A 27008-nucleotide genomic window follows, 5' to 3' on the forward strand; every position below is an offset into this window, starting at 1 on the left:
TTATCTCTGTCCTTTTCCATGGTAATATATAGCTGAATTGTGATCACTATCCCCGATATGGTTGCCAACTGTCATTTCACCCACATGCCTTTCTTCGTTTCCCAAGACTTGGTCTAGAATTGCATCTCCTCTCATTGGGTTTGTCACTAATTAGTTGAAAAAAAATTCCTGGAACACTGTATGAATTTTTCTCCTGGAGTTCCCCTTATATTGTTTGAATCCCAGTTCATATTGCGATAGTTAAAAGTCTCCTACTACTATTGCCTGCCCTCTTGTTCTTGCAGGCAGAACATTCCCACATATTTGATCTTCTATCTCCCTTTCACTATTCGGGGGTCTGTAGTATATTCCCAGTAGTGTGACTGCCCCTTTTTTATTTCTAAGCACAACCCACAAAACCTCGTTTGTTGACCCATTTAGTATATCATCCCTTCTCACAACTGGAATTGATTCCTGAACCATTTTTATCTCCCACTCTATTGTGTCTGAAGACTTTATAACCAGGGCTGTCATGTTTGCCCCTCCTTTAGCCAGGTTTTTGTTATAGCAATGACATCCTGCTGCCATGTGTCTACCCGTGCCCTTAACTCATTGACCTTGTTTATAATACTGCTTGTGCTGAAGTACAAACTGTTTAACCGCACCATTTTCCCTTGCTATACACTTTTGCTTCTCTTATAATTCCAAGTCTACCACTAGATCTTCTACACCACTAGCTAATGTTCTACCTCCATTTTCCTGATCTGAATTTGACCTATCTGATCCTACTCCTGGGACCCTATTCCCATGGCACACTATTTTAAATACTCCCCAACAGAACTAGCAAAATCCACCGCAAGGACATTGGTCCCAGCTCCGCCTGGATGCAACCCGTCTGGTTTTTCTAGGTCCCATCTTGCCCAGAACTGGTCCCAATGCCTCAAGAATTTGAATCCCTCCCGGCTACACCAGCCACACATTCATCTGATCTGTCCTCTTATTCCTGCTCTATCTAGTGCTTGGAACTGGGAATAATTCTGAGATTACTGTATTTGAGGTCCTGCATTTTAGTTTATCTCCTAACTTCCTGTACTCGGCTTGCAAGTCCTCATCCCTTAGTTTACTTATGTTATTATTATACCACAACCACTTATTGTTCACCTTCCCTCCCCAGTCTAACTAACTCTCCTTAACATTGAGAAGTCAAGCTCCTTTGATAAATCACAACTATCACCACTTAGTTGGATGGGCAGCAGGCTGATAGGAACTCCACCACCTCCAAGGCACAAACTGTCCTAACTTGGAAATATTTTGCTGTTCTTTCATTGTTGCTGGGTCAAAACCTGCAACTCACTTCCTAACAGCACTGTGAATGTCTCTACACTAAATAGACGGTAGCAGTTTAAAAAGGCAAGTCACCGCCACTGTCTCAAAGGCAATTCGGGATGGGCAATCAATGTTGGCCCTGGAAATGGGACCTTGCAGGTTCAAGACCAGACACAAGTGTTATACTAGCAATGTGAATGTGTAGTGTACTAATTGTTGCATCATGTGGCTCCCTATATTTTACATATATTTTGATGTTCTCCCCTATTAGTTTACACTGTTGGTTCAAAGAGGCTGGTGAGTATAAAATTCAGTTTGTATTGTGGATCACAAACAGGGGAATGCAATTACTTATTAGAATTCCAAAAGTATAGAAATTGACACCAGTCACGAGTGTACTGCAAGCTTATTATTGTGGAGCAAAGGATCTTTGGTTATGAATATTTGAGATATTTTATGTTTTTATTTTAAAATTGAATCCTTAAATATTTTTGTTCTAGTTGATATAGATTTCATGAAGTGTGCTATAAATGACGTTGAAGATGGAGTTCGTACACCTGTATTTAACACAAGCATGTGCCTACGGCTGGCATTAATGCATATATTTCTAAAGACCTACCTACCTTCATATAAAGTTAATTGCAGCGCAGATCTAATTCCTGGAATCCTATATGAAATGTTTGATGGCAGTTTTAGATTTCCGGATTTCCATCCTGAAGTAAGTTTACGTTTGTAGTATTTTATGATAACTTTTTCAACAACTCCTGAATGGCAAACAAAAGATTATATCAAGTATCAATACTAAACCAATAATGTATTAATGGTCAATTAGCACTTTCTGTGATATTTAATTCTGGTTTAGTTCATCATATCTATTTGCTGTTGTGACAGCCACAATTTATGAAAGGCCACTCGGCCCATCAGACTAGTTACTTCCTCTGCTCTTGTACAATTTAGCTTATTCTCTCAGCTACAGATTAAATATTTCCAGAGTAACTTTACATGTCCTGATTTGAAATGCTTCAAATAACTTATTTGAACACTTGAGTTAAAACCTTAAAGAATACACCCAAGCTGGAGCCTGAGTATAATCTTTTCTTTAATAAGTAATCCTCACTTAGCCTAACCTTACTTTCATAGAGTCCGGAATAGAATTGGCATTCAGATCTCAGAGCTGGTGACAAAATTAAATGTCTCTGAGTGATTTGCATTGCAGACATTTGGAAATAAGAAATTAAAATGCCCATATTTGCAGTCTGCAAAATGAAGACTTGGTTGAAGTGTTTTACAAATTGCAACACACTGTTGCTTCACAGGTTTGATTCTCGGCTTGGGTCAGTCTGTGCAGAGTCTGTACGTTCTCCCTGTGCCTGCCTGGGTTTCCTCCGGGTGCTCCGGTTTCCTCCCACAAGTCCCAAAAGACGATCTCTTAGGTAATTTGGACATTCTGAATTCTCCCTCAGTGTACCCAAACAGGCGCCGGAATTTAGCGACTAGGGGATTGTCACTTGACTGGCAACTCATCCGCTACCTTAAACATTCAATCCCGGGGCGGCATGTGGCGCAGCGGTTAGCACTGGGACTGCGGCGCTGAGGACCCGGCTTCAAATCCCAACCCTGGGTCACTGTCCGTGTGGAGTTTACACATTCTCCCTGTGTCTGCGTGGATTTCCCCCCCCACAACCCAAAGATGTGCAGGTTAGGTGGATTGGCCATGCTAAATTGCCCATTAATTGGGGGGAAAAAAATTGGGTCCTCTAAATTTAAAAAAAATCCTTCAATCCCTTCAGCACTGACACACAGTAGCAGCAGTGTGTACCATTTACAAGATACACTGCAGACACGCACCAATGCTTCTTCAATGGCATCTTCCAAACCCGTGACCTCTACCACCTAGAAGGTCAAGGGCAGCAGATACTTAGGAACACTACCACCTCAATTCTCAAGTTCTCCTCCTTAACTCTCCTGTAATCACCTTAAATCACCATCCTGACTTAGAAATATATTGTCGTTCCTTCATTGTTGCTGGGTCAAAATCCTGGAACTCCCTCCTAACAGCACTGTAGGTGTACCTACACCACACTGATTGCAGCAGTTCAAGAAAGCAGCTCACCAACACCTTCTCGAGGGCAATAATTGTTGGGCTAGCCAGCGGCACCCACATCCAATTATTGAAACAAAAACTAAGCGACCTGTAACTTGTTACCTATGCAGAGATTTTATTAAGGGCAGAATTTTGCGGCCATGTCGCAGAGGGAGCGGGATTATAAAATGCAGAGAACGTTGAAAGATCTATTGACTTCGGTGGGAATGGAAAATTCCACAGGTGACGAGCCGTAAAATTCTGCCCTAAAATTTTAAGTCTTTACAACTAGACATTAATAATTTTGTATTTTGCAGATATATACAAGTGTCTTTGGAGAATTTGTTCTAACATCCCCAAGGGATAGTTACATTGGTCAACTTACTCCTCAGATGAGCATGGCAGTACATTCTGTAGACAAAGAACTGCGTGTCCAATGGTATCTGCCAGCTCTGGCACTACCTCCTACAAGCTGTGAAACTCAGAAGGTAATAATTAGGTGCAAAACAGCCAACTCGCTCTCTGGGGTTGTTTTCTCAATAATTTTGCAGATCAACTTATTTAAGCACACTTCCTTAAGACACATCTTTTATTTCTTGCCCTTTGGCCCTGGGGAACTAACTATTCCATTATTCAATCTCCCTGGTCCTTCACCTTGACACAGACCTTCCGTTGTCCTTGACCTACCCATCCCTTGTTCAATTCCTATTGCATTATTAACTTTTCCTAGTTCTGATGAAGGATCATTAGAGACATTGAGCATGATTTAACCACCGCATTGCACCCAGCGAATGCCTGGACTCGCCGGTTAAATAGCTTCCCACGAGCATGATTTTGTCTGGCGGGCCCACCTTAAGATTTTTTCTCGGTCTTGCAACTGGTGCAGCTTGCGATAATCGCCCTGGGCTGCTCCCCGGCTTTGGGTCTTGGCCCGAAGCGATCTGTGTGCCCTGTCCATTTCTGGGGGGTTTGGAAAGTCCTCCCTCCCCACTAGCTTGACCAGCATTTGGGTCATGTAGTCCGTTGCATCTCTGCCCTCGATCCCCTCTGGCAGACCCACTATTTGGATGTTTTGCCATCTGGACCTGTTTTCCTGGTCCTCCACTTTCCCTTTTAGGCTCCTCTGTGCCGCCACCAACCTTCTCACTTCGGTTTTCAGAGCTACAATCCTGTCGCTCTGGTCCACAGCAGCTTTCTTCAGATCCAGGATCGTTCTTTCCTCTGCCTCCACCTTCCGTCCCAGGCCTTCTATGGTGCGCTGCATGGTATTTGTCGCCTCCGACATCTGGAGCGAAATTCTCCATCCCGCCCCGCCACATTTCTGCCCCGACCCGCCGGCGGGATGCTCCGTTACACCGGCCGGTCAATGGGGTTTCCCATTGTGGGGCAGCCCCATGCCGTCGGGAAACCCCCGGGCGCCGGCAAAACGGAGACTCCCGCCGGCGGAGAATGACGCCCCAGCTCCTTCATTATCATGTGGAGCTCTATCATGATCGCTTCTTTCATGGCGTTCAGCTCCTTTTCTAGCACATTTCTCCATTCGTCCCATTGTGCACGGGGGCCGCCGCCATCAAGTCCTGCTCCTGCTCTGCTGTTCGGTTCGCGGATCTTTCCCCCCTCCTGGTTCGCCTGTGTCTCCGCCTCGCCTCGTGGGGCCGCCTGTCTGCTCGTCCTCTGTTCCTGCCCCTTTCCTTTGCTGCTGCTCCTGATATCTCGCTGTCCCCTCGGTTTACTGTTGCCAGGCATATTCTTCTGCTGTGTCATTTGTTTTTTGGTGGATTTTGGTGGGCTTTTTAACCCAAAATGTCCAATAAATTGACTATACTGGGTCCGATTGGGAGGAGCCACCTGATGTGCATCCACTCAGCACATCGCCACAACCGGAAGTCCTCCTGCACCAACTCTTAAGCCTCGCATTCATCTGTGCTATTGTCCTATTCCTGTACTCATCGCACATGGCACTGGGAGTAATCCAGAGATTACAAACTGAAAGGTCCTGCTCTTTAGTCAATTGCCTAACTCCCTGGATTCTTGATGCAAGACGTCATCCCTCTTTCTACCTATGTCATTGGTATCAACATGTACCATGACCTCTGCCTTACCCCCTTTCCCTTCAGGATGCCTTGAAGCCATTCACTGACATCCCGGCCCCTGGCACCAGAGAGGCAACACACTATCCTGGAGTCTTTTTCACCACCACAGAAGCTCCTATCTGTGCCCTTGACTAGAGAGTCCCCCATGATTATTGCTCTTCTGCGCTTTGACCCTCCCTGCTGAACAACAGAGCCAGCCGTGGTGCCAATGCTCTTGCTTTCTCCCAATAAGTCATCTCCCCAACAGAATCCAAAGCGGTATACTTTTTTTTTTGTTTTAAATTTAGAGTATACAATTAGTTTTTTCCAATTAACGGGCAATTTATTTCTTTATTTCTTTATTTTAATATAAATTTAGAGTACCCAATTCATTTTTCCAATTAAGGGGCAATTTAGCGTGGCCAATCCACCTACCTTGCACATCTTTGGGTTGTGGGGGCAAAACCCACGCAAACACGGGGAGAATGTGCAAACTCCACACAGACAGTGACCCAGAGCCAGGATCGAACCTGGGACCTAAGGACCTTGGTCATGCTAAATTGCCCCTTAATTGGAAAACATTAATTGGGTACTGTAAATTTATTTATTTTTAAAAAACTTTTAAATAAATAAAATAAATAGCACAGTGTCTGCGTGGGTATCCTCCGGGTACTCCAATATCCTCCCACAAGTCCCAAAAGACCCACTGTTAGGTGAATTGGACATTCTGAATTCTCCCTCTGTGTACCTGAACAGGCACCGGAGTGTGGCGAGTGGGTGATTTTCACAGTAAACTTCATTGCAGTGTTAATATAAGCCTACTTATGACACTAATAAAGATTATTATAAATATTTATTAAATTTAAGTTAAAATTAACTATATAGTCCCTTGCGCTAGATTTAACAAAGAACAAAGAACAAAGAAATGTACAGCACAGGAACAGGCCCTTCGGCCCTCCAAGCCCGTGCCGACCATGCTGCCCGACTAAACTACAATCTTCTACACTTCCTGGGTCCGTATCCTTCTATTCCCAACCTATTCACATATTTGTCAAGATGCCCCTTAAATGTCCCTATCGTCCCTGCTTCCACTACCTCCTCCGGTAGCGGGTTCCAGGCACCCACTACCCTCTGCGTAAAAAACTTGCCTCGTACATCTACTCTAAACCTTGCCCCTCTCACCTTAAACCTATGCCCCCTAGTAATTGACCCCTCTACCCTGGGGAAAAGCCTCTGACTATCCACTCTGTCTATGCCCCTCATAATTGTGTATACTTCTATCAGGTCTCCCCTCAACCTCCTTCGTTCCAGTGAGAACAAACCGAGTTTATTCAATCACTCCTCATAGCTAATGCCCTCCATACCAGGCAACATTCTGGTAAATCTCTTCTGCACCCTCTCTAAAGCCTCCACATCCTTCTGGTAGTGTGGCGACCAGAATTGAACACTATACTCCAAGTGTGGCCTAACTAAGGTTCTATACAGCTGCAACATGACTTGCCAATTCTTATACTCAATGCCCCGGCCAATGAAGGCAAGCATGCCGTATGCCTTCTTGACTACCTTCTCCACCTGTGTTGCCCCTTTCAATGACCTGTGGACCTGTGCTCCTAGATCTCTCTGATAAATATTAAATGTTAAATATGCTAATCTCCTAACTACTCCTCTACTTAGTTAATTACTCTTGTTTTTCAATTTAGAACAGATTCTCAACCACCCAATTAGGTCACAGCTTTACTCTGACATCACTTTTCAGATTTTTTCCCCAGTCTCCTTTACCCCACAGGTGAGTTATTTATACTTCCTGTTCCGAAGCTCCTCCTCCCCGAGTTTGCGATAATTCCTCTCCCTGCCGACGAGTTAGATTAACTCCTTGTCCTCCTTACTACCAATTAGAGCCCTTACAGATTATAAACCACAAAACTTATTTTCAAACTATAATTGATGAAAGTTGTAAAGTCTTACCGACCTCGTCCATTACTTACCAATCAGCTCTCTCCCTTGTAGCCTCAGCTGCAGCAGGGAAAGACAACTTTCTGAAGATTTAAAAGTTACAAATCAAGGAGAAAAAGCAAAGAGCACCTTCCTGCTCTACACCAAATTCCTACTCTGTTTCAAACTCCCAAGTTTAAAGCAGAAAGCTCACTCTGCCTATCACCTCACTCTGGATGTGGCCTCTCTCATATTTGCGCTCGTGCGCAAAGCTCACGGTGTGAAAGAAACAATGAACTATAATCCACAACGCCTTCACTCTAACTACATCTTCACAGATATTCACAGATTTGTAAGGTTAACACAAGTTGCAAGAGCTATCTTATACTCTAATGTTCACAGTAAGTACACAGTTTATATAAACCTATAGGCATATCACACATATCAGACATATCACACCATGAGATCAAGTGACAGATGCCACCTGAACAACCTCTCATCAATCCCCTCAGATGCTTATCACATTGTGAACCAACTGGTCTCACTGGAACTTGTCTTTGACACAAGGGTTTCCAATCTCCATTCTCAAAGATCAAGCCTTGGCATCTTCTCTGAACCAACATTTTCTCTCGGATGTTTTCAGTAGGATCTATCTCAACCTCTCCTTCTGGTGTTCCTCTGCCCTGGGGTGACATGTGCATCCATACTTCACCTTCCACACAATCTCTCAGATACCCAGCCATGCCACCAGAGCATCACTGCTTCACAGTTTATTTACAGTTGTAAGGAGTCACCAACGTTTGGGCTTCTTTGGATCTCTGGCTTCTCACAGCCGCAGGTTATTCCAGGTCTGCACCTTGCAGCCTTGTCTTTTAACGTGGAGCTTCTGTTCCTCAATTTTAACCTCCCTTAATAGGATATTTTTCCAGATTCCTGTTCCTTCCCTTTAACTAGAAGGTCTTCTTGGAACTTCCTTTTGTCCCTCTCCCTGGTTTCGGACCTTTCCATTCTTTAGTTTGGGATATGTTTTCTGTCCCTTTTGCATTTGCTGCCTGTTCTGACACTTCCTGTGAGCTGGTCTTTCCTTCTGGGTCACCTTATTCCAACTGGACTAAAAACTGCTTTGTCTGTCCCTCTGGGCCTCTATTTGCTCGGCAACAGCATAGTTTTTTTTCCTACTTTAACAGATAGAATCTCATTAAAATGCAAGGAAAATTTAAAATGAAACTAGATGAAACTAGACTTTGTCTCCTTAACACACAACTGCAGAAATATAAATTAAGTTTAATCTTAAAGCTATAGCTTATGCCCAACACATACACAAATATAAATTGCCGAAAACTATACTTTTACTAACAATATTTCCCTGTTTGGAGATACCATGCTGGACAATAAAACCACATTGGCTGTACGCAGCAAAGGAGGTTTTTCAGTCTGAAATTTCATCAGGGTAGTGGCGGGAATTAGATAGCTTGCTTTTGAAATCTCAAGCAGCTGAGCTAATGGTTCAGGCTTCTATCCTATCTACCTTCTGCTTTTGTCACAATAGGCACTTTAAAACACTCCAATGAAACTACACAATCACATCCCATAAGCATTACAATTTACTAAATAAACTGATATTCTGCAACATGTAAAGTTGCTTTTCTCCTGGAGTACACCAAAGTTGCCTTTTGTAAACTGCAATAGCAATATATAGCAATATCAATGCATGAATTAAATTTCTTTCAGACCATGTGCATAAATATCCCAAAATGCTCACCCAGTCTGAACTGTGAAGCTGGTAGGAAAATATCATAATTCAATTGACTGGTAAGAGGATAAAAGTGTTTGCAGAGGATTTAACAAAAGGTGATTTTTTAATTTCACGAAACATCTGAGTGAGGGCAACAAAATTGTGTTTTTTTTTCAGATCTTACTTCTGTTTGCCTACAATGTGAAGCCTGTCAATTTGATCAGCCTCAAGACAAGCACGTTAACTAATGCTTCCTGTGGATACAAATGGATTCATTTAAAACGGTATGAAAAATATATTTTTGTGAATATCCATCACCTTTATATTTTACTAAAAAAGCAAATTTTATTTACCAAGACTGTCATAATAGAAGAATAATCTTAAAGAATGCAACGTTCATTAAATATGTCAATTTGCTCATAATTATGGATGTGAAATATGCTCTGTACAAGTCATCGTCCCAACTCTCTATATGGCTCAGAAACGTGGCCTACGCACAGATGCCACCTCAAGGCCCTGGGGAGGTACCATCAACGCTCTCTGAGATGGATTTTCCATATCAGCTGGGAGGAGAGGAGTACCAACATGTGGTAAACCACTGTTGCACCTCTATTAGGTGATGTATGGTAGGACCTGTACTACAGGTACGTTGGTCGTCCCTGCCTGCTGGCTCCGCCCAGTAGGCGGAGTATAAATATGTGTGTCCTCCATGCTGCAGCCATTTCGCCAGCTGCTGTGGGAGGCCACACATCTTAGAGCAATAAAGCCTCAGTTGTACCCAACTCAAGCAATTGATCGCCTGCAGCTGGATCTGCATTCAAGCGACTCCAAAAAGGACTTTCAACACTGGCTAGCTTGCTTCGAGGCGTACATCAACTCGGCGTCCACCCCTGTCTCGGAGGCTCAGAAGATACAGATCCTGTACGCAAGGTTGAGCTCCAGCGTCTTTCCGCTAATCCAGGACGCGCCGAACTACGCCAAAGCTTCTCAAGGAGAATTACGCTCAGAAGACGAACATGCTCTTCGCCAGGCACGTACTCGTCACTTGCTCTCAACTCCCTGGTGAGCCCGTAGAAGACTTCTGGCGGGCCCTAATCCCACTCGTCCAGGACTGTGACTGTCAGGCCGTTACGGCCACTGAACATTCAAACCTCCTTATGGGGGACCCGTTTGTTACGGGGATTGGGTCGGACCTCATACGTCAGCGACTGTTAGAGGGGACCACGCTCGACCTAGCGCAGACAAAGAAACTAGCACTCTCCATGACGGTCGCCTCGCGCAATGTTCAGGCCTACACCCCCAGCCGCGCGGCCCACCCCTCCTACGCATCGTGGACCCCACAGACTGCCACCCCAGCGGGGGCCTTACCCAGCCAATACGCCTGCGCCACGCGCCAGCCAGCAAACCCCGGGGTCCCCGAAATTATTTCTGCGGCCAGCAGAAACACCCCCGCCAACGCTGCCCAGCCCGCGCTGCCCTTTGTAAGGTTTGCAGCAAGAAGGGGCACTTCACCGCAGTGTGCCAGGCCCGTGCAGTCACCGCTATCGCCCCCACCCCCCTCGTTTACGGACAATGGGCGCGACCATCTTCTCCCTCTCAGACTAAGCACGGCCAGTGGGCGCCGCCATCTTCCGTCTCGAGCAACACGTGCGCCCCATGGGCGCTGCCATCTTTCTTTTTCAGATAATTGTTATTGGGATTTTCACAAAATATCAACAACAAAATGAAAAAGAAACCCAATAGAATTAAATACAGAACAAAGTAAAACAACCCCCGTGCCCCCCGCCCCCTTATACATAAATAATAAATTAACACCCCGAGTTAACACAAAGCAAACATAGCAAATATATACACCCCCTCAGATCCCCCGGGGTAAATAAACAAAAATAAAATAGAATCCCCCCGCCCCCCCTCCCTCCCCCGGGTTGCTGCTGCTCCTGACCATTGTCTACCCCTCTGCCAGGAAGTCCAAGAACAGTTGCCAGCGCCTAAAGAACTCTTGTACCGATCCCCTTAAGGTGAATTTCACTCTCTCCAATTTAATAAACCCTGCCATATCGTTGATCCAGGATTCCACGCTTGGGGGCCTCGCATCCCTCCACTGAAGAAGAATACTTGGCCGGGCTACCAGGGACGCAAAGGCCAGAATACCGGCCTCTTTCGGCTACTGCACTCCCTGCTCCCCTGCAACCCCAAATATTGCAAGCCCCAGCCCGGCTTGACCCTGGATCCGACCACCCCCGACACCGTCCTCGCTATGCCCTTCCAAAATTCCTCCAGCACTGGGCATGCCCAGAACATATGGGTGTGATTTGCTGGGCTCCCTGAGCACCTAACACACCTGTCCTCTCCCCCAAAGAACCGGCTCATCCTTGTCCCGGTCATGTGTGCCCTGTGCAGTACCTTAAACTGTATGAGGCTGAGCCTCGCGCACGAAGAGAAAGAGTTCACCCTCCCTAGGGCATCTGCCCATGTCCCCTCTTCGATCTGCTCTCCCAACTCCTCCTCCCACTTACCTTTCAACTCCACCATCGAGGCCTCTTCCTCCTCCTGCATCACTTGGTAAGTTTCCAAGATCTTCCCCACTCCAACCCGAGTGCACCCTGTCCTGTACTGTGCGTAGCAGCAGCCGCGGGAATTCTATACATGCCACCTGTCAAATGCCTTTACCTGTAAATATCTGAAGGTGTTCCCCGGGGGAGCCCATACTTCTCCAGTTCACCCAGGCTCGCGAACTTCCCGTCCACAAACAGGTCCCCCAACCTTTTTATCCCTGCCCTGTGCCACCCCGAAAACCCTCCATCTATTCTCCCTGGGACAAATTGGTGGTTCCCCCGTATTGGGGTCCACACCGAGGCCCCAACTTCCCCCCTGTGCCGCCTCCACTACCCCCAGATTTTGAGGGGAGCCGCCACTACCGGGCCCGTGGTATACCTCTTTGGAGGGAGCGGCAGCGGCGCCGTTGCCAGCGCCTCCAGACTCGTACTCTCACAAGACGCCGTCTCCAGCCTCTTCCATGCAGCCCCCTCCCCCTCCATCACCAGTAGTACCCACAGAGGTTGGCCAGTGCCAGCCCCCCCATCCCTACGCCGCTCCAGGAACACCCTTCTCACCCTCGGAGTCCCTCACGCCCACACAAACCCTGTTATGCTCCTGTTGACCCGCCTAAAGAAGGCCTTCGGGATAAACATGGGGAGGCACTGGAACAGGAACAAAACCCTTCTAACTAAATTAAGCTTATGCAAGGTTCCCCAGTTCCTGGCTATCTGGATCCCTAGGTACCGAAAATCCCTTGTTACTCTCCTCAGCGGCAAATCATCTATTCCCCTGCTCTGTTCCCCAGGGTGCATCACAAACAGCTCACTCTTCCCCATATTCAGTTTATATCCCGAAAAATCCCCAAACTCCGAGTGTCTGCATTATCTCGGGCATCTCCTCCACTGGGTCCGCGACATACAACAACAAGTCATCCGCGTATAATGACACCCAGTGCTCTTCTCCTCCCCTAAGTACTCCCCTCCACTTCCTAGAGCCCCTCAGCGCTATGCCCAGTGGCTCAATTGCCAACGCAAACAGTATCGGGGACAGGGGACACCCCTGTCTTGTCCCTCTATATAGACGGAAGTAGTCAGATCTCTGCCTGTTTGTGATCACACTTGCCACCGGGACCCTATATAAAAGCTGAACCCACCCAATAAACCCCTTTCCAAATCCAAATCTCCTCAACACTTCCCACAGGTAATCCCACTCCACTCTATCAAATGCTTTCTCAGCGTCCGTCGCCACCACTATCTCCGCCTCTCCCTCCGGCGGGGACATCATCATCACACCTAGCAGCCTCCGTATATTAGTATTCAACTGTCTCCCCTTAACAAACCCAGTTTGATCCTCATGAACCACCCCTGGAACATAATCCTCGATCCTCGTCGCCATCACCTTGGCCAAGAGCTTGGCATCTACATTCAGAAGGGAGATAGGCCTGTATGACCCGCACTGCAGCGGGTCTTTGTCCCTCTTCAGGAGCAACGATATTGTCGCCTCCGACATCGTCGGGGGCAACGTCCCCCCTTCCCTGGCCTCGGTTCTCGTCAGAAGCGGGGCTAGTAGGTCCATGTATTTCCTATAAAATTCCACCGGGAACCCATCTGGTCCCGGGGCCTTCCCTGCCTGCATGCTCCCAATCCCTTTTACCACCTCCTCCACCTCAATCTGTGCTCCCTATCCTGTCCTCTCCTGCTCCTCCACCTTCGGGAATTCCAGCTGATCCAGGAAGTGCATCATTCCCTCCTTCCCTTCCGGGGGTTGAGCCTTATACAGCCTCTCATAAAAAGCCTTAAACACCCCGTTCACCCTCTCTACTCCCCGTACCATCTCTCCCTCCTCGTCCCTCACCCCACCTATCTCCCTCGCCGCCCCTCTCTTCCTCAATTGTTGGGCCAGTAACCGGCTCGCCTTCTCTCCGTACTCATACTGTACTCCCTGTGCCTTCCTCCATTGTGCCTCTGCCCTGCCCGTGGTCAGCAAGTCAAATTCCGTATGCAACCTTCGTCTTTCCCTGTACAGTCCCTCATCCGGAGCCTCTGCATATTGCCTATCCACCCTCAAAATTTCTCTCAACAATCGCTCCCTCTCTTTACTCTCTTGTTTCCCCTTATGGGCCTTTATGGAAATCAGTTCCCCTCTGACCACCGCCTTCAGTGCCTCCCAGACCACTCCCACCTGAACCTCTCCATCATCGTTAATCTCCAGGTACCTTTCGATACATCCCCTCACCCTTACACACACACCCTCATCCGCCAACAGTCCCATATCTAATCTCCAGAGTAGGTGCCGTTCCTTTTCCTCTCCTACTACCAGATCTACCCAATGTGGGGCATGGTCCGAGATGGCTATGGCCGAATACTCCGTCCCTGTCACCTTCGGGATCAGTGCCCTTCCCAGGACAAAGAAGTCTATCCGAGAATACACCTTGTGGACATGAGAGAAGAAGGAAAACTCCCTACTCCTGGGCCTAGTGAATCTCCAGGGGTCTACTCCTCCCATCTGCTCCATGAAGTCCTTAAGCACCTTGACCGCTGCCGGCCTCCTCCCGGTCCTAGACCTGGACCGGTCCAGCCCTGGATCCTGCACCGTGTTGAAATCTCCCCCCATTACCAACTTTCCCGCCTCCAGGTCCGGGATACGCCCCAGCATACGCTTCATGAAGTTTGCATCATCCCAGTTCGGGGCATATACGTTCACCAGAGCCACCGCTTCCCCTTGTAATCTGCCACTCACCATCACGTATCTACCCCCACTGTCCGCTACTATGGTCCTCACCTCAAACACTACCCGTTTCCCCACTAATATAGCCACCCCTCTATTTTTCGCAACCAAGCCCGAATGAAATACCTGTCCCACCCATCCTTTACGTAATCTGACCTGATCTGCCAGTTTCGTCTCCTGTAGCATGGCCACATCTGCCTTTAATTTCTTTAGGTGCGCGAGTACCCTTGCCCTCTTAATCGGCCCATTCAGCCCTCTCACATTCCACGTGATCAACCGGGTCGGGGGGCTCTTTACCCCCCCCCCCCCCACCCATGTCGACTCGCCATCCCCTTTTTTAGACCAGCTCCTCACCCAGTTCCCACGCTCCCGTTTGTCCCCCCGACGGTGTCCTCCCGTCCCGACGACCCCGCCCCATAACAGCTCCCCCTTTCCCTTAGCAGCAGCAACTCAGTTAACCCCCCCCCCTCCGCTAGATCCCTTTCTAGCGTAATTTCTCCCCCCATGTTACTCCCAGAAGTCAGCAAACTCTGGCTGACCTCGGCTTCCCCCGTTTATCCTTGGCCCCCCATTGTGTAAGGCCCCCTCCTTCCTGCGCTCCCTTTCCCGCCGCAATTACCATAGCGCGGGAACAAAGCCCGCGTTTCCCACTCGGCCCCGCCCCTAATGGCGCAGCTCCCTCTCTCCTTCCCCCTCTCCTTCCCCACCGGCGCCCACAGTTCACCATACCCCCCCCCCCCCGCAACGAGGGGAATAGAGAAAATTTCCCCCCCCTTCCCCCTTCCCCGTCCCATACAATCCGCCCACTACTTTATGACAGAATCTCTTTCTCTCTCCCGTCTAGTACAACTTCTCCTCTACAATAAATGTCCACGCCTCTTCTGCCGTCTCGAAGTAGTGATGTTTCCCTTGGTGTGTAACCCACAGTCTCGCTGGCTGCAGCATTCCAAATTTAACTTTCTTTCTATGTAGCACCGCCTTGGCCCGATTGAAACTCGCCCTCCTTCTCGCCACCTCCGCACTCCAATCCTGGTACACGCGGATCACCGCATTCTCCCACCTGCAGCTCCGTGTCTTTTTCGCACATCTCAGGACCATCTCCCTGTCCTTATAGTGGTGAAACCTCACCACTATGGCTCGAGGTATTTCTCCTGCCTTTGGTCTTCGTGCAAGGACTCGATATGCTCCCTCCACTTCCAAGGGGCCCGTCGGGGCCTCCGGTCCCATTAACGAGTGAAGCAATGTGCTCACATATGCCACGACGTCCGCCCCCTCTGCGCCTTCGGGAAGACCCAAAACTCTTAAGTTCTTCCTCCTCGAGTTATTCTCCAGGGCTTCCAGCCTCTCTACACACCTTTTATGCAGTGCTTCGTGCGTCTCTGTCTTCACCACCAGACCCTGTATTTCATCCTCATTCTCAGCAGCCTTTGCCTTCACATCACGAAGCTCCAACTCCTGGGTCTTCTGTGCCTCCTTTAGCCCTTCAATCGCCTGTAGCATCGGGGCCAACACCTCCTTCTTCAGCTCCTCCACACAACGCCGCAGGAACTCTTGCTGTTCCGGGCCCCACACCGAACGGCCTCCTTCCACCGCCATCTTGCTTCGTGCTTCCCTTCCTTGCCGCTGCTCCTGAGGATCCTCTGCAATCCAGCCACTACTCTCTTCTTTCTTCATATATATCCGGGGGGATTCCCTTCTATTTCACCGCACAATGGTTTTAGCCGTCAAAAATTGCCGTTGGGGCTCCTAATAAGAGCCCAAAAGTCCGTTCCAACGGGAGGTGCCGAAACGTGCGACTCAGCTGGTCATCGCCGCACCCGGAAGTCTCCCTCTCCGCCCTTTTTAGTGGGAGCTCGCCAATCCCCCTCTCCTGGTCCCCTGGGTGAACCACGAACAACTCGCTCATCCCCATGTTGAGCTTGTACCCTGAGAAATCCCCGAACTCCCTGAGGATCCTCATTACCTCATGCATTCCCCCCACCGGGTCCGCCACAAAAAGCAGCAAGTCGTCCGCATAGAGTGACACCCTATGCTTCTCCCTGCCCCACACCAGCCCCCTCCAGTTCCTCGACTCCCTCAGTGCCATAGCCAGGGGTTCAATCGCCAGTGCGAAGAGCAGGGGGGACAGGGGACACCCCTGCCTCGTCCCTCGATGCAACCAAAAGTACTCAGACCTCCTCTTGTTTGTGGCTACACTCGCCATCGGGACTTCGTACAATAACCTAACCCACCTGACAAACCCCTCACCAAACCCGAACCTCTTCAGCACCTCCCACAAGTACCCCCACTCTACCCTATCAAAGGCCTTCTCAGCGTCCATCGCCACCACTATCTCTGCCTCCCTCTCCCTCGCCGGCATCATAATAACGTTCAGGAGCCTCCGCACATTCGCGTTCAACTGCCTCCCCTTCACGAATCCCGTCTGGTCTTCGTGGATCACCTGCGGCACACAATCCTCAATTTTCGTGGCTAAGACCTTCGCCAGCAGCTTGGTATCTACATTTAACAACAAAATCGGCCTGTAAGACCCACACTGCAGGGGATCCTTGTCCCGCTTCAGGATCAAGGAGATCCGTGCCCGGGACATCGTCGGGGGCAAAACCCCCCCCTCCCTTGCCTCATTGAAGGTCCTAACTAGCAATGGGCCCAACAGGTCCACATATTTCTTGTAGAATTCGATCGGGAAACCGTCTGGCCCCGGTGCCTTCCCCGCCTGCATGCTCCCTATCCCTTTGGCCAGCTTCTCCAGCCCAATCGGGGCCCCCAATCCCGCTATCAGTCCCTCCTCCACCTTCGGAAACCTCACTTGGTCCAGAAAGCGGCCCATCCCTCCCTCCTCCCGTGGGGGCTCGGACCGATATAATTCCTCATAAAAGTCCCTGAAGACCCCATTGCTGTCAACCCCACTCCGTACCACACTCCGTCCCCTATCCTTAACTCTCCCGATCTCCCTAGCTGCGTCCCGCTTCCACAGCTGATGCGCCAGCATCCGACTTGCCTTTTCCCCATACTCATAAATCGCCCCCTGGGCCTTCCTCCACTGCACCTCCGCCTTCCTGGTGGTCAACAGGTTGAATTCGGCCTGGAGGCTACGCCTGTTCCTCAACAGTCCCTCCTCCGGCACCTCCGCATACCTCCTGCCTACCCTCACCATCTCCCCCACCAGCCTCTCCCTCTCCCTCTGCTCTCTCCTCTCCTTGTGGGCCCTAATGGAGATCAGCTCTCCCCTAACCACCGCCTTCAGCGCCTCCCATACCATCCCCACTCGGAACTCCCCGTTATCGTTGGCCTCCAGGTATCTCTCTTTGCTTCCTCGGACCCGCTCACTCACCTCCTCGTCCGCCAACAGCCCCACCTCCAAGCGCCACAACGGGCGCTGGTCCCTCTCCTCCCCCAGCTCTAGGTCTACCCAATGCGGGGCGTGATCCGAAATGGTTATCGCCGAGTACTCGGTATTCTCTACTCTCGCTATCAGCGCCCTCCTCATAGTAAAAAAGTCGATCCGGGAATAAGCCTTATGAACATGCGAGAAAAATGAAAATTCCCTAGCCCCCGGCCTTGCAAATCTCCAAAGGTCCACCCCTCCCATCTGGTCCATAAACCCCTCAGCACCTGAGCCGCCGCCGGCTTCCTACCCGTCCTAGACCTGGAGCGATCCAGTGCCGGATCCAACGCCGTGTTAAAGTCGTCCCCCCCCCCCCCATTATCAGGCCCCCCACTTCCAAGTCCGGGATCCAACCCAACATGCGCCACATAAAACCCGCATCGTCCCAGCTCTGGGCATACACATTGACCAGCACCACCCTTTCCCCTGCAGCCGCATATACACACTGCACTCCCAACACACACCATCCCAGCCAACAAGATGGCAGCAAGAAGAGCAGCCCAAGGTTCGCAGACGCAGAGCTCGAGATCCTTTTGGATGCCGCGGAGGAGGGGGATGACCCTGTACCCCGGCCGGGAAGGAGGCTGCCAGCCGCTGCCGCTCACCGTGCTTGGGCGCAGCTGGCAGAGGCGACCAGCGCCGTGGGCAACGTCATCCGGACCGCACACGAGTACCGCAAAAACTTGCACAATCTCCTCAGGGCGGCCAGCGTGAATAGGCAGCATCGTGCCCCTGGCAACCACCCCAGTCCCACACACTCCTAACCCGACACGTCCCCTCCCCCCTACCTGTAAGGCGGCCGAACCCCTACCGTGTACCACGTGCCGGTTCCATACCGACCGCCATGGCCAGGTGACCTGGCCACTGAGGCCACCCACCCCCTGGGTTGCATGCGTCGGACAGCCGAACACTGTCATTTTCTTCTTGCGCCCCCCCCCCCCCCCCCCCCCCACCCTAGGAGAAGGCCACGTACAACCTCCAGGAGCAGGAGAAGACAGGAGGGGAAGCACCGGACCTGCAGCCCTTCACTGTGGCTGAGCAGAGGGCCCTGGATGTGGTCAGCAGCCCAGGGGAAAGGGAGGTCACCGAGGTGGAGTGCAGCCGCGGGCGAGGAAATGAGATCCCGCTTAGTTGCGGTTCCCCATGACACGTGTGTCAACCCCCCCCCCCCCCCCCCCCGAACACCACCCCCACACACCACATTCACCCTTCCCCACACCCACACCATCCATTCAACACCTTCACCCTCATAACACACCCACAACATGCTACATCACCCCCTCACCCTACATCACCACCCCACCCCCACATTCACCTCCCTACCCCCCAATTTAGCGTTTTGTCTTGTGTCTTGCGGGACCTAGTGGACCTGGCTGGGCACAGGGGTACGCACCATGCTAACTTGTCGGCCTTTCAACCCCTGCAAAAAATGGATAATGGCCTTCCTGCTAGTCGCTGCAGCCCTGGGGGATGCAATGCGGCTGTACGAGCTGCCGCTGCTCGAGGAGGAGGAGGAAGCTTCAGCAGCGGAGCAGGCAGCAGCAGAGCGTTCTGCAGAGTAACAGGAGTCAGCCGTCCAGGATGGAAAGGCAGCCACCCAACAGGTCAAGGACGAGGATGTGCCCAGGATGCGCTGCATGAGGCCTCATGTGTACCAGCGCCTCCTGATATTCAAGGACCTGCCGGACCGGGCATGCCATCGAAGATTCCAGCTGAGTAGAAAGACCGTGTGACATATCTGCCAGATGCTGACACACCTGACACTGCGTGGGTATGGGGGAGGGCACCTGCCCGCGGTGACCATTAAGGTGACGGTCGCCCTGAATTTTAACACCATGGGGTCCTTCCAGGCGCCGAGTGGGGTCCTGTCCGGGATTTCATAGACCTCGGTGCACAGGTGCATCCATGCCATCACGGAGGCCATTTATGCCCAGTCAGCTCAATACATCCATTTCAATATAGACCGAGCTGATGCACGATCAATTACACTCAAGACAAAGTGATTTCATAACTGAAGGCTTCAATCGACTAGAACTTGTTCCCCAGCAGCTTCGGTACAGAAATTGAAGGCTGCTGTGATGGCACCGGTTCTTATACTCTGCCTGTCAGGGCAGAGCTACGTATCAACAGCCAATGGTAAACTCCTAGGTTTAACCAAGGTCATCAGCCTCTTAGGTACCGCAATACGTGATAATACCACATTCACCCCCTGTTAAAAAAAGAGTCCGGCGGGGGTGGTGGCCAGTGGTAACAGTCGCCTTTAACATGGTATGATCAGATATGGAGGTACCGTGATACCTCCTTTTACAGGGCTGTCGAGAATATTTACAAAGTGTTCGTTCACGGTTAAAGTCACAGCGAAGCAATCAGTCAATCGGGTGGCCTGGTCGTCCTTCTGGATCGTCTGGGCTTCGGTGGTGATTCTGGTGAGGGGCCAGGTGGTTGCGACTCCGGGAGCGTGATTTCGGCCTCCCTGGCAGCTTTGTCACCCCTAGGCGGCGCTGGTTGGGCAAATGGTTGACACGGGGGCGGGGGGGTGCCTGTAGGGGGCGTCGGTGGGTGGGCAGGCCTGGGCAGGAGCGGTGGGAGTACTGACCCTCCAATGAGGTGCTGTGGGGGGGGGGGGTAATGGTTCGGGTGCGCGTGGGGTTCCGGCGGGCGCCAGGTCCCGTAGGGAGACCGTATCTTGACGGTCATAGGCATACTGGGGGTTAGTGTGCAGCAGGTGGACCCTCTCGACCAACGGGTCCGACTTGTGCGCCCGCACGTGGTTCCGAAGCAGGATGGGTCCGGGTGTCGCTAGCCAGGTTGGGAGCGAGGTCCCGGAGGAGGACTTCCTGGGGAAAACAAGGAGTCGTTCATGAGGTGTCTGATTGGTAGTTGTACAGAGCAGTGACCGGATGGCGTGGAGGGCCACCGGGAGGACTTCTTGCTAGCGGGAGACTGGGAGATTCCTGGACCGTAGGGCCAGTAGAACGGTCTTCCAGACCGTTCCGTTATCCCTCTCCACCTGTCCGTTTCCCCGGGGGTTGTAACTGGTCGTCCTGCTTGAGGCAATGCCCCTGTTGAGCAGGAATTGACGCAGTTCGTCGCTCATAAAGGAGGACCCCCTATCGCTGTGTATGTACGCGGGGAAACCGAACAGTGTAAAGATACCCTGGAGGGCCTTGATGACGGTGGTTGCGGTCACATCTGGGCAGGGGATGGCGAATGGGAACCGGGAGTACTCGTCAATCACGTTCAGGAAATACGTGTGGAGGGGAGGGGGGTCTTTGGAGAGAGAGCGGGTAAATGGAGTTGAAATCAGCCATGATTGAATGGTGGAGTGGACTCGATGGGCCGAATGGCCTTACTTCCGCTCCTATGTCTTATGGTCTTATGGTTATCCACATACGGGAACGTTGCGCGTAAGCCGTACCGGTCAACCATTCGGTCCATCTCTCGCTGGAAGACCGAGACCCCATTAGTGGCACCAAAGGGAACTCTTAAAAATTGATAGAGCCGCCCATCTGCTTTGAAGGCAGTGTACTTGCGGTCACTATTACGGAGGGGTAGCTGGTGGTAGACGGACTTGAGATCCACTGTGGAGAAGACCTTGTATTGCGCAATCCTGTTTACCAGGTCGGCTATACGGGAGAGAGGGTACCGTCCAGCTGCATAAACCTGTTGATGGTCTGGCTGTAGTCAATGACAAACAAAGAACAAAGACATGTACAGCACAGGAACAGGCCTATCGGCCCTCCAAGCCCGTGCCGACCATGCTGCCCGACTAAACTACAATCTTCTACACTTCCTGGGTCCGTATCCTTCTATTCCCATCCTATTCATATATTTGTCAAGATGCCCCTTAAATGTCCCTATCGTCCCTGCTTCCACTACCTCCTCCGGTAGCGAGTTCCAGGCACCCACTACCCTCTGCGTAAAAAACTTGCCTCGTACATCTACTCTAAACCTTGCCCCTCTCACCTTAAACCTATGCCCCCTAGTAATTGACCCCTCTACCCTGGGGAAAAGCCTCTGACTATCCACTCTGTCTATGCCCCTCATAATTTTGTATACCTCTATCAGGTCTCCCCTCAACCTCCTTCGTTCCAGTGAGAACAAACCGAGTTTATTCAATCGCTCCTCATAGCTAATGCCCTCCATACCAGGCAACATTCTGGTAAATCTCTTCTGCACCCTCTCTAAAGCCTCCACATCCTTCTGGTAGTGTGGCGACCAGAATTGAACACTATACTCCAAGTGTGGCCTAACTAAGTTCTGTACAGCTGCAACATGACTTGCCAATTCTTATACTCAATGCCCCGGCCAATGAAGGCAAGCATGCCGTATGCCTTCTTGACTACCTTCTCCACCTGTGTTGCCCCTTTCAATGACCTGTGGACCTGTAGTCCTAGATCTCTTTGACTTTCAATACTCTTGAGGGTTCTACCATTCACTGTATATTCCCTACCTGCATTAGACCTTCCAAAATGCATTACCTCACATTTGTCCGGATTAAACTCCATCTGCCATCTCTCCGCCCAAGTCTCCAGACAATCTAAATCCTGCTGTATCCTCCGACAGTCCTCATCGCTATCCGCAATTCCACCAACCTTTGTGTCGTCTGCAAACTTACTAATCAGACCAGTTACATTTTCCTCCAAATCATTTATATATACTACAAAGAGCAAAGGTCCCAGCACTGATCCCTGTGGAACACCACTGGTCACAGCCCTCCAATTAGAAAAGCATCCCTCCATTGCTACTCTCTGCCTTCTATGGCCTAGCCAGTTCTGTATCCACCTTGCCAGCTCACCCCTGATCCCGTGTGACTTCACCTTTTGTACTAGTCTACCATGAGGGACCTTGTCAAAGGCCTTACTGAAGTCCATATAGACAACATCTACTGCCCTACCTGCATCAATCATCTGAGTGACCTCCTCGAAAAACTCTATCAAGTTAGTGAGACACGACCTCCCCTTCACAAAACCGTGCTGCCTCTCACTAATACGTCCATTTGCTTCCAAATGGGAGTAGATCCTGTCTCGAAGAATTCTCTCCAGTAATTTCCCTACCACTGAAGTAAGGCTCACCGGCCTGTAGTTCCCGAGATTATCCTTGCTACCCTTCTTAAACAGAGGAATAACATTGGCTATTCTCCAGTCCTCCGGGACATCCCCTGAAGACAGCGAGGATCCAAAGATTTCTGTCAAGGCCTCAGCAATTTCCTCTCCAGCCTCCTTCAGTATTCTGGGGTAGATCCCATCAGGCCCTGGGGACTTATCTACCTTAATATTTTTTAAGACACCCAACACCTCGTCTTTTTGGATCACAATGTGACCCAGGCTATCTACACCCCCTTCTCCAGACTCAACATCTACCAATTCCTTCTCTTTGGTGAATACTGATGCAAAGTATTCATTTAGTACCTCGCCCATTTCCTCTGGCTCCACACATAGATTCCCTTGCCTATCCTTCAGTGGGCCAACCCTTTCCCTGGCTACCCTCTTGCTTTTTATGGACGCGTAAAAAGCCTTGGGATTTTCCTTAACCCTATTTGCCAATGACTTTTCGTGACCCCTTCTAGCCCTCCTGACTCCTTGCTTAAGTTCCTTCCTACTTTCCTTATATTCCACGCAGGCTTCGTCTGTTCCCAGCCTTTTAGCCCTGACAAATGCCTCCTTTTTCTTTTTGACGAGGCCTACAATATCACTCGTCATCCAAGGTTCCCGAAAATTGCCGTATTTATCTTTCTTCCTCACAGGAACATGCCGGTCCTGTATTCCTTTCAGCTGCCACTTGAAAGCCTCCCACATGTCAGATGTTGATTTGCCCTCAAACATTCACCCCCAATCTAGGTTCTTCAGTTCCCGCCTAATATTGTTATAATTAGCCTTCCCCCAATTTAGCACATTCATCCTCGGACCACTCTTATCCTTGTCCACCAGTACTTTAAAACTTACTGAATTGTGGTCACATTGTGGACCATCCTATGTTTCTCCCCGGTCTTTACCACCACTACTTGAGCTCTCCAGGGACTGTTGCTCGCTTCGATGACCCCTTCCCTCAGCAGCCTTTGGACCTCTGACCTGATGAAGGTCCGGTCCTGGGCACTGTACCGCCTGCTCCTGGTGGCGACGGGATTGCAATCCGGGGTGAGGTTCGCAAACAGAGAAGGCGGGTCGACCTTAAGGGTCGCGAGGCCGCAGACAGTAAGAACAACGAACAAAGAAATGTACAGCACAGGAACAGGCCCTTCGGCCCTCCAAGCCCGTGCCGACCATGCTGCCCGTCTGAACTACAATCTTCTATACTTCCTGGGTCCATATCCCTCTATTCCCATCCTATTCATGTATTTGTCAAGATGTCCTTTAAATGTCACTATCGTCCCTGCTTCCACCACCTCCTCCGGTAGCGAGTTCCAGGCACCCACTACCCTCTGTGTAAAAAACTTGCCGGGTAGTAAGGGGCGTATAGGGCCGCCGAGTGTAAAGGTCAGGCTTTGCAAGTTACATTGGAAGTCCAACCCCAGGAGGGTAGCCGCGCAGAGGTGCGGCAGGACATAAAGGCGGAAATTGTTGAATCTCCTGCCTTGGACAGTGAGGTCCGCTCGGCAGAACCCCTTTATCTCCACCGAGTGTGACCCGGAGGCCAGGGAGATCTTTTGGTTTACAGGGTGGGTAACAAGTGAACAGCGCCTTACCGTGTCGGGGTGAACAAAGCTTTCCGTGCTCCCAGAGTCAATCAGGCAAGACGTCTCGTGGCCGTTGATGAAGATCGTCGTTGTTGCTGGGGGCCTGGGGCCCCATCCAAGATGGCGGCTCCCATGGGTCGCACATGGTGGCCGGGGTTGGACAAGATGGCAGTGGGGATGGACAAAATGGCGGCGCCCACCCATCCAGCATGGTGTCCGGGGGGGTCAAGATGGGTCGCACGTTGCCTAGGATAAGGGGGTGGCGGTGAGCGCTGGCCGGTCGGGGCCTGAAGGGGGTTGCCACGGCGGTCCGGAGTCGCTGGAGACCGCGGCCACGGCGCGGGCCTGGCACACCCCCACAAAGTGGCCCTTCTTGCCGCACCCTTTGCAGGTGGCGGGGCAGGCCGGGCAGCGCAGGCGGGGATGATTCGCCTGCCGCAGAAGAAACAGCGGGGCCCGGCGGCGTTAGCGGGCCGTCTCGCCGCGCAGGCCTGCGGGGTCAGGGGGAAGGTCTGTGGGGCTGCCGCTGTGGGGTGCCATGCAGCGCAGGGGGCCGCCGCGCGGTCGGGCGCATAGGACTGCGCGTTTTGTGAGGTTACGTCCATGGACCCTGCCAGGGCCCGTGCCTCTTTCAGTCCCAGGGTGTCCTTTTCTAGGAGTCTTTGGCGGATCACTGAGGAGCTCATACCTGCTACGAAGGCAACCCTGATTAAAAATTCTGTGTGCTCGCTCCCCGAAACTTGCAGGCAGCCATAGTTTCGGCCCAGCACCAGTAGCGCCCGGTAGAAATCCTCCAACGATTCCCCGGGGCTTTGCCGTCTAGTTGCAAGCAGGTGACGTGCGTAGACCTGATTTACAGGGCGGATATAATGTCCTTTCAACAGTTCGATCGCGGCATCATAGTCCTCCGCCTCCTCGATAAGGGTGTAGTTCCCAGGGCTGACCCTTGAGCGCAGGAGATGCATTTTCTGTCCTTCTGAGGGGGTGCCTCCGGCTGTCTCGAGGTAGGCTTTAAAGCACGCCAGCCAGTGTTTAAATATTGCAGCCGAGTTCTCCGCATGGGGGCTGAGTTGTAGGCACTCCAGTTTGATTCGGAGATCCATCCTTCCAGCTTAAGCCTAGTCGATTAAATTGATGCACGATCAATTACACTCAAGACGAAGTGATTTCATAACTGAAGGCTTTAATCAACAAGAATTTGTTCCCCAGCAGCTTCGGTACAGAAAGTGAAGGCTGCTGGAACAGCACCGGTGACAGGCGGAGCTACGTATCAACAGCCAATGGTAAACTCCTAGGTTTAACCAATGGTCATCAGCCTCTTAGGTACTGCAGTACCTGATAATACCACACAAGCCCAACTGGATGCCCGGGCAGCAGGGTTCACCGCCATCGCCGACATGCCCAGGGGTGATTGACTGGATGCGTGCCACCCTACGAACACCTGCAGATGACAGGCTGCTCTATACCAACCAAAAGGGATCCAATCAATGAATGTGCAGCTGATATGTGGCAATCAGCTGCGCATCATTCACCTCTACGTCCGATACCCGGGCAGTGTGCATGACGCCCCCATCCTGGCACACTCAACGGTTCCGGACATGTCCAAGACGCACCCCCCTGGGGGGGTTGGCTCCGTATGACAGGAATTATCCACTGCGGCCGTGGCTGATGACACCTGTCCAGAAGCCACAGCCCTATGCGGAGCCCCACCACAATGACACCCATACAGCAACCAGGAGCATGATCACATGATGTTTCGGCCTCCTGAAGATGCGCTTCAGGTGCCTGGACCGCTCTGGAGGAGCCCACCAGTATGATGCTGAGAGGGTCGCCTGCATCGTGGCGGCCTGCTGCATCCTCCACAACATTGCGCAGCAGAGGGGTGATGTGCTGGAGGAGGAAGGCCAGTCCTCATCCGATGGGGAGGATGCAGGGAAGGGGAACGATGGGCAGGACATGGGCCCTAGGCAGGCAAGGTGTGTGCGCCAGGGCCTACACACAAGGGATGCTCTTATCACCTCCAGGTTCACCTACTAAGGGGGGAGACTGGCCAGGGGCACTGACACCGCATCCCCCCCCCCTTCCCGGGCCACCGTCCTAACTGCAGCCCCCTCCGTGATACATACCTGCTGCACTATGGGGAATGGGCTCTGGGTCTGGTCCATGGGACGGAGGATGATGACGACCCGCCCTGCGATGAGCTCTGGTACTCCACATCGTCTGACAATGTCTGACTCCTGCCACGGTAGCACTTTCCACTGTCCACCTGAGATCTGCATGCGAGCTGACCATTCCATCACATGGTCCCATCGATGTCCTGGGGTAATGGTGATGTGGACGGTCATGGGGGGGCGGGGGGGGCGCGGGGGTGTGAGGAGCCCAGGCCAACCACAACGTCTGCCCATTCCCACCCACTCCTCCCTCCTCTAGCCAGCCCCGACCAGCCCACCCCACATATCCACCAGACAAACCACTGAGGCAGCTTGTAACAGTAGTAACAGGTCTTTAATCTGAACAAATATTTACAAGCTTGTGCCCTAACCTCTCTAACTAAA

General features: G+C 51.2%; 1 protein-coding gene across 2 annotated transcripts in view; it reads left to right on the forward strand.

The window, feature by feature from the left end:
* LOC140388177 (cilia- and flagella-associated protein 54-like) overlaps nt 1–27008 on the forward strand; it is a 948449-nt gene that overhangs the window by 898295 nt on the left and 23146 nt on the right. For both annotated transcript variants that reach the window (XM_072471937.1, XM_072471938.1), the window contains 3 exons: nt 1806–2023; nt 3706–3876; nt 9305–9411. In XM_072471937.1, coding sequence (XP_072328038.1) covers nt 1806–2023; nt 3706–3876; nt 9305–9411 — 496 coding nt within the window. The remainder of the gene's footprint in view (nt 1–1805; nt 2024–3705; nt 3877–9304; nt 9412–27008) is intronic.

The sequence above is a fragment of the Scyliorhinus torazame genome, chromosome 13 (assembly GCF_047496885.1).
Source record: "Scyliorhinus torazame isolate Kashiwa2021f chromosome 13, sScyTor2.1, whole genome shotgun sequence".
NCBI classification, from domain to species: Eukaryota; Metazoa; Chordata; class Chondrichthyes; order Carcharhiniformes; family Scyliorhinidae; genus Scyliorhinus; species Scyliorhinus torazame.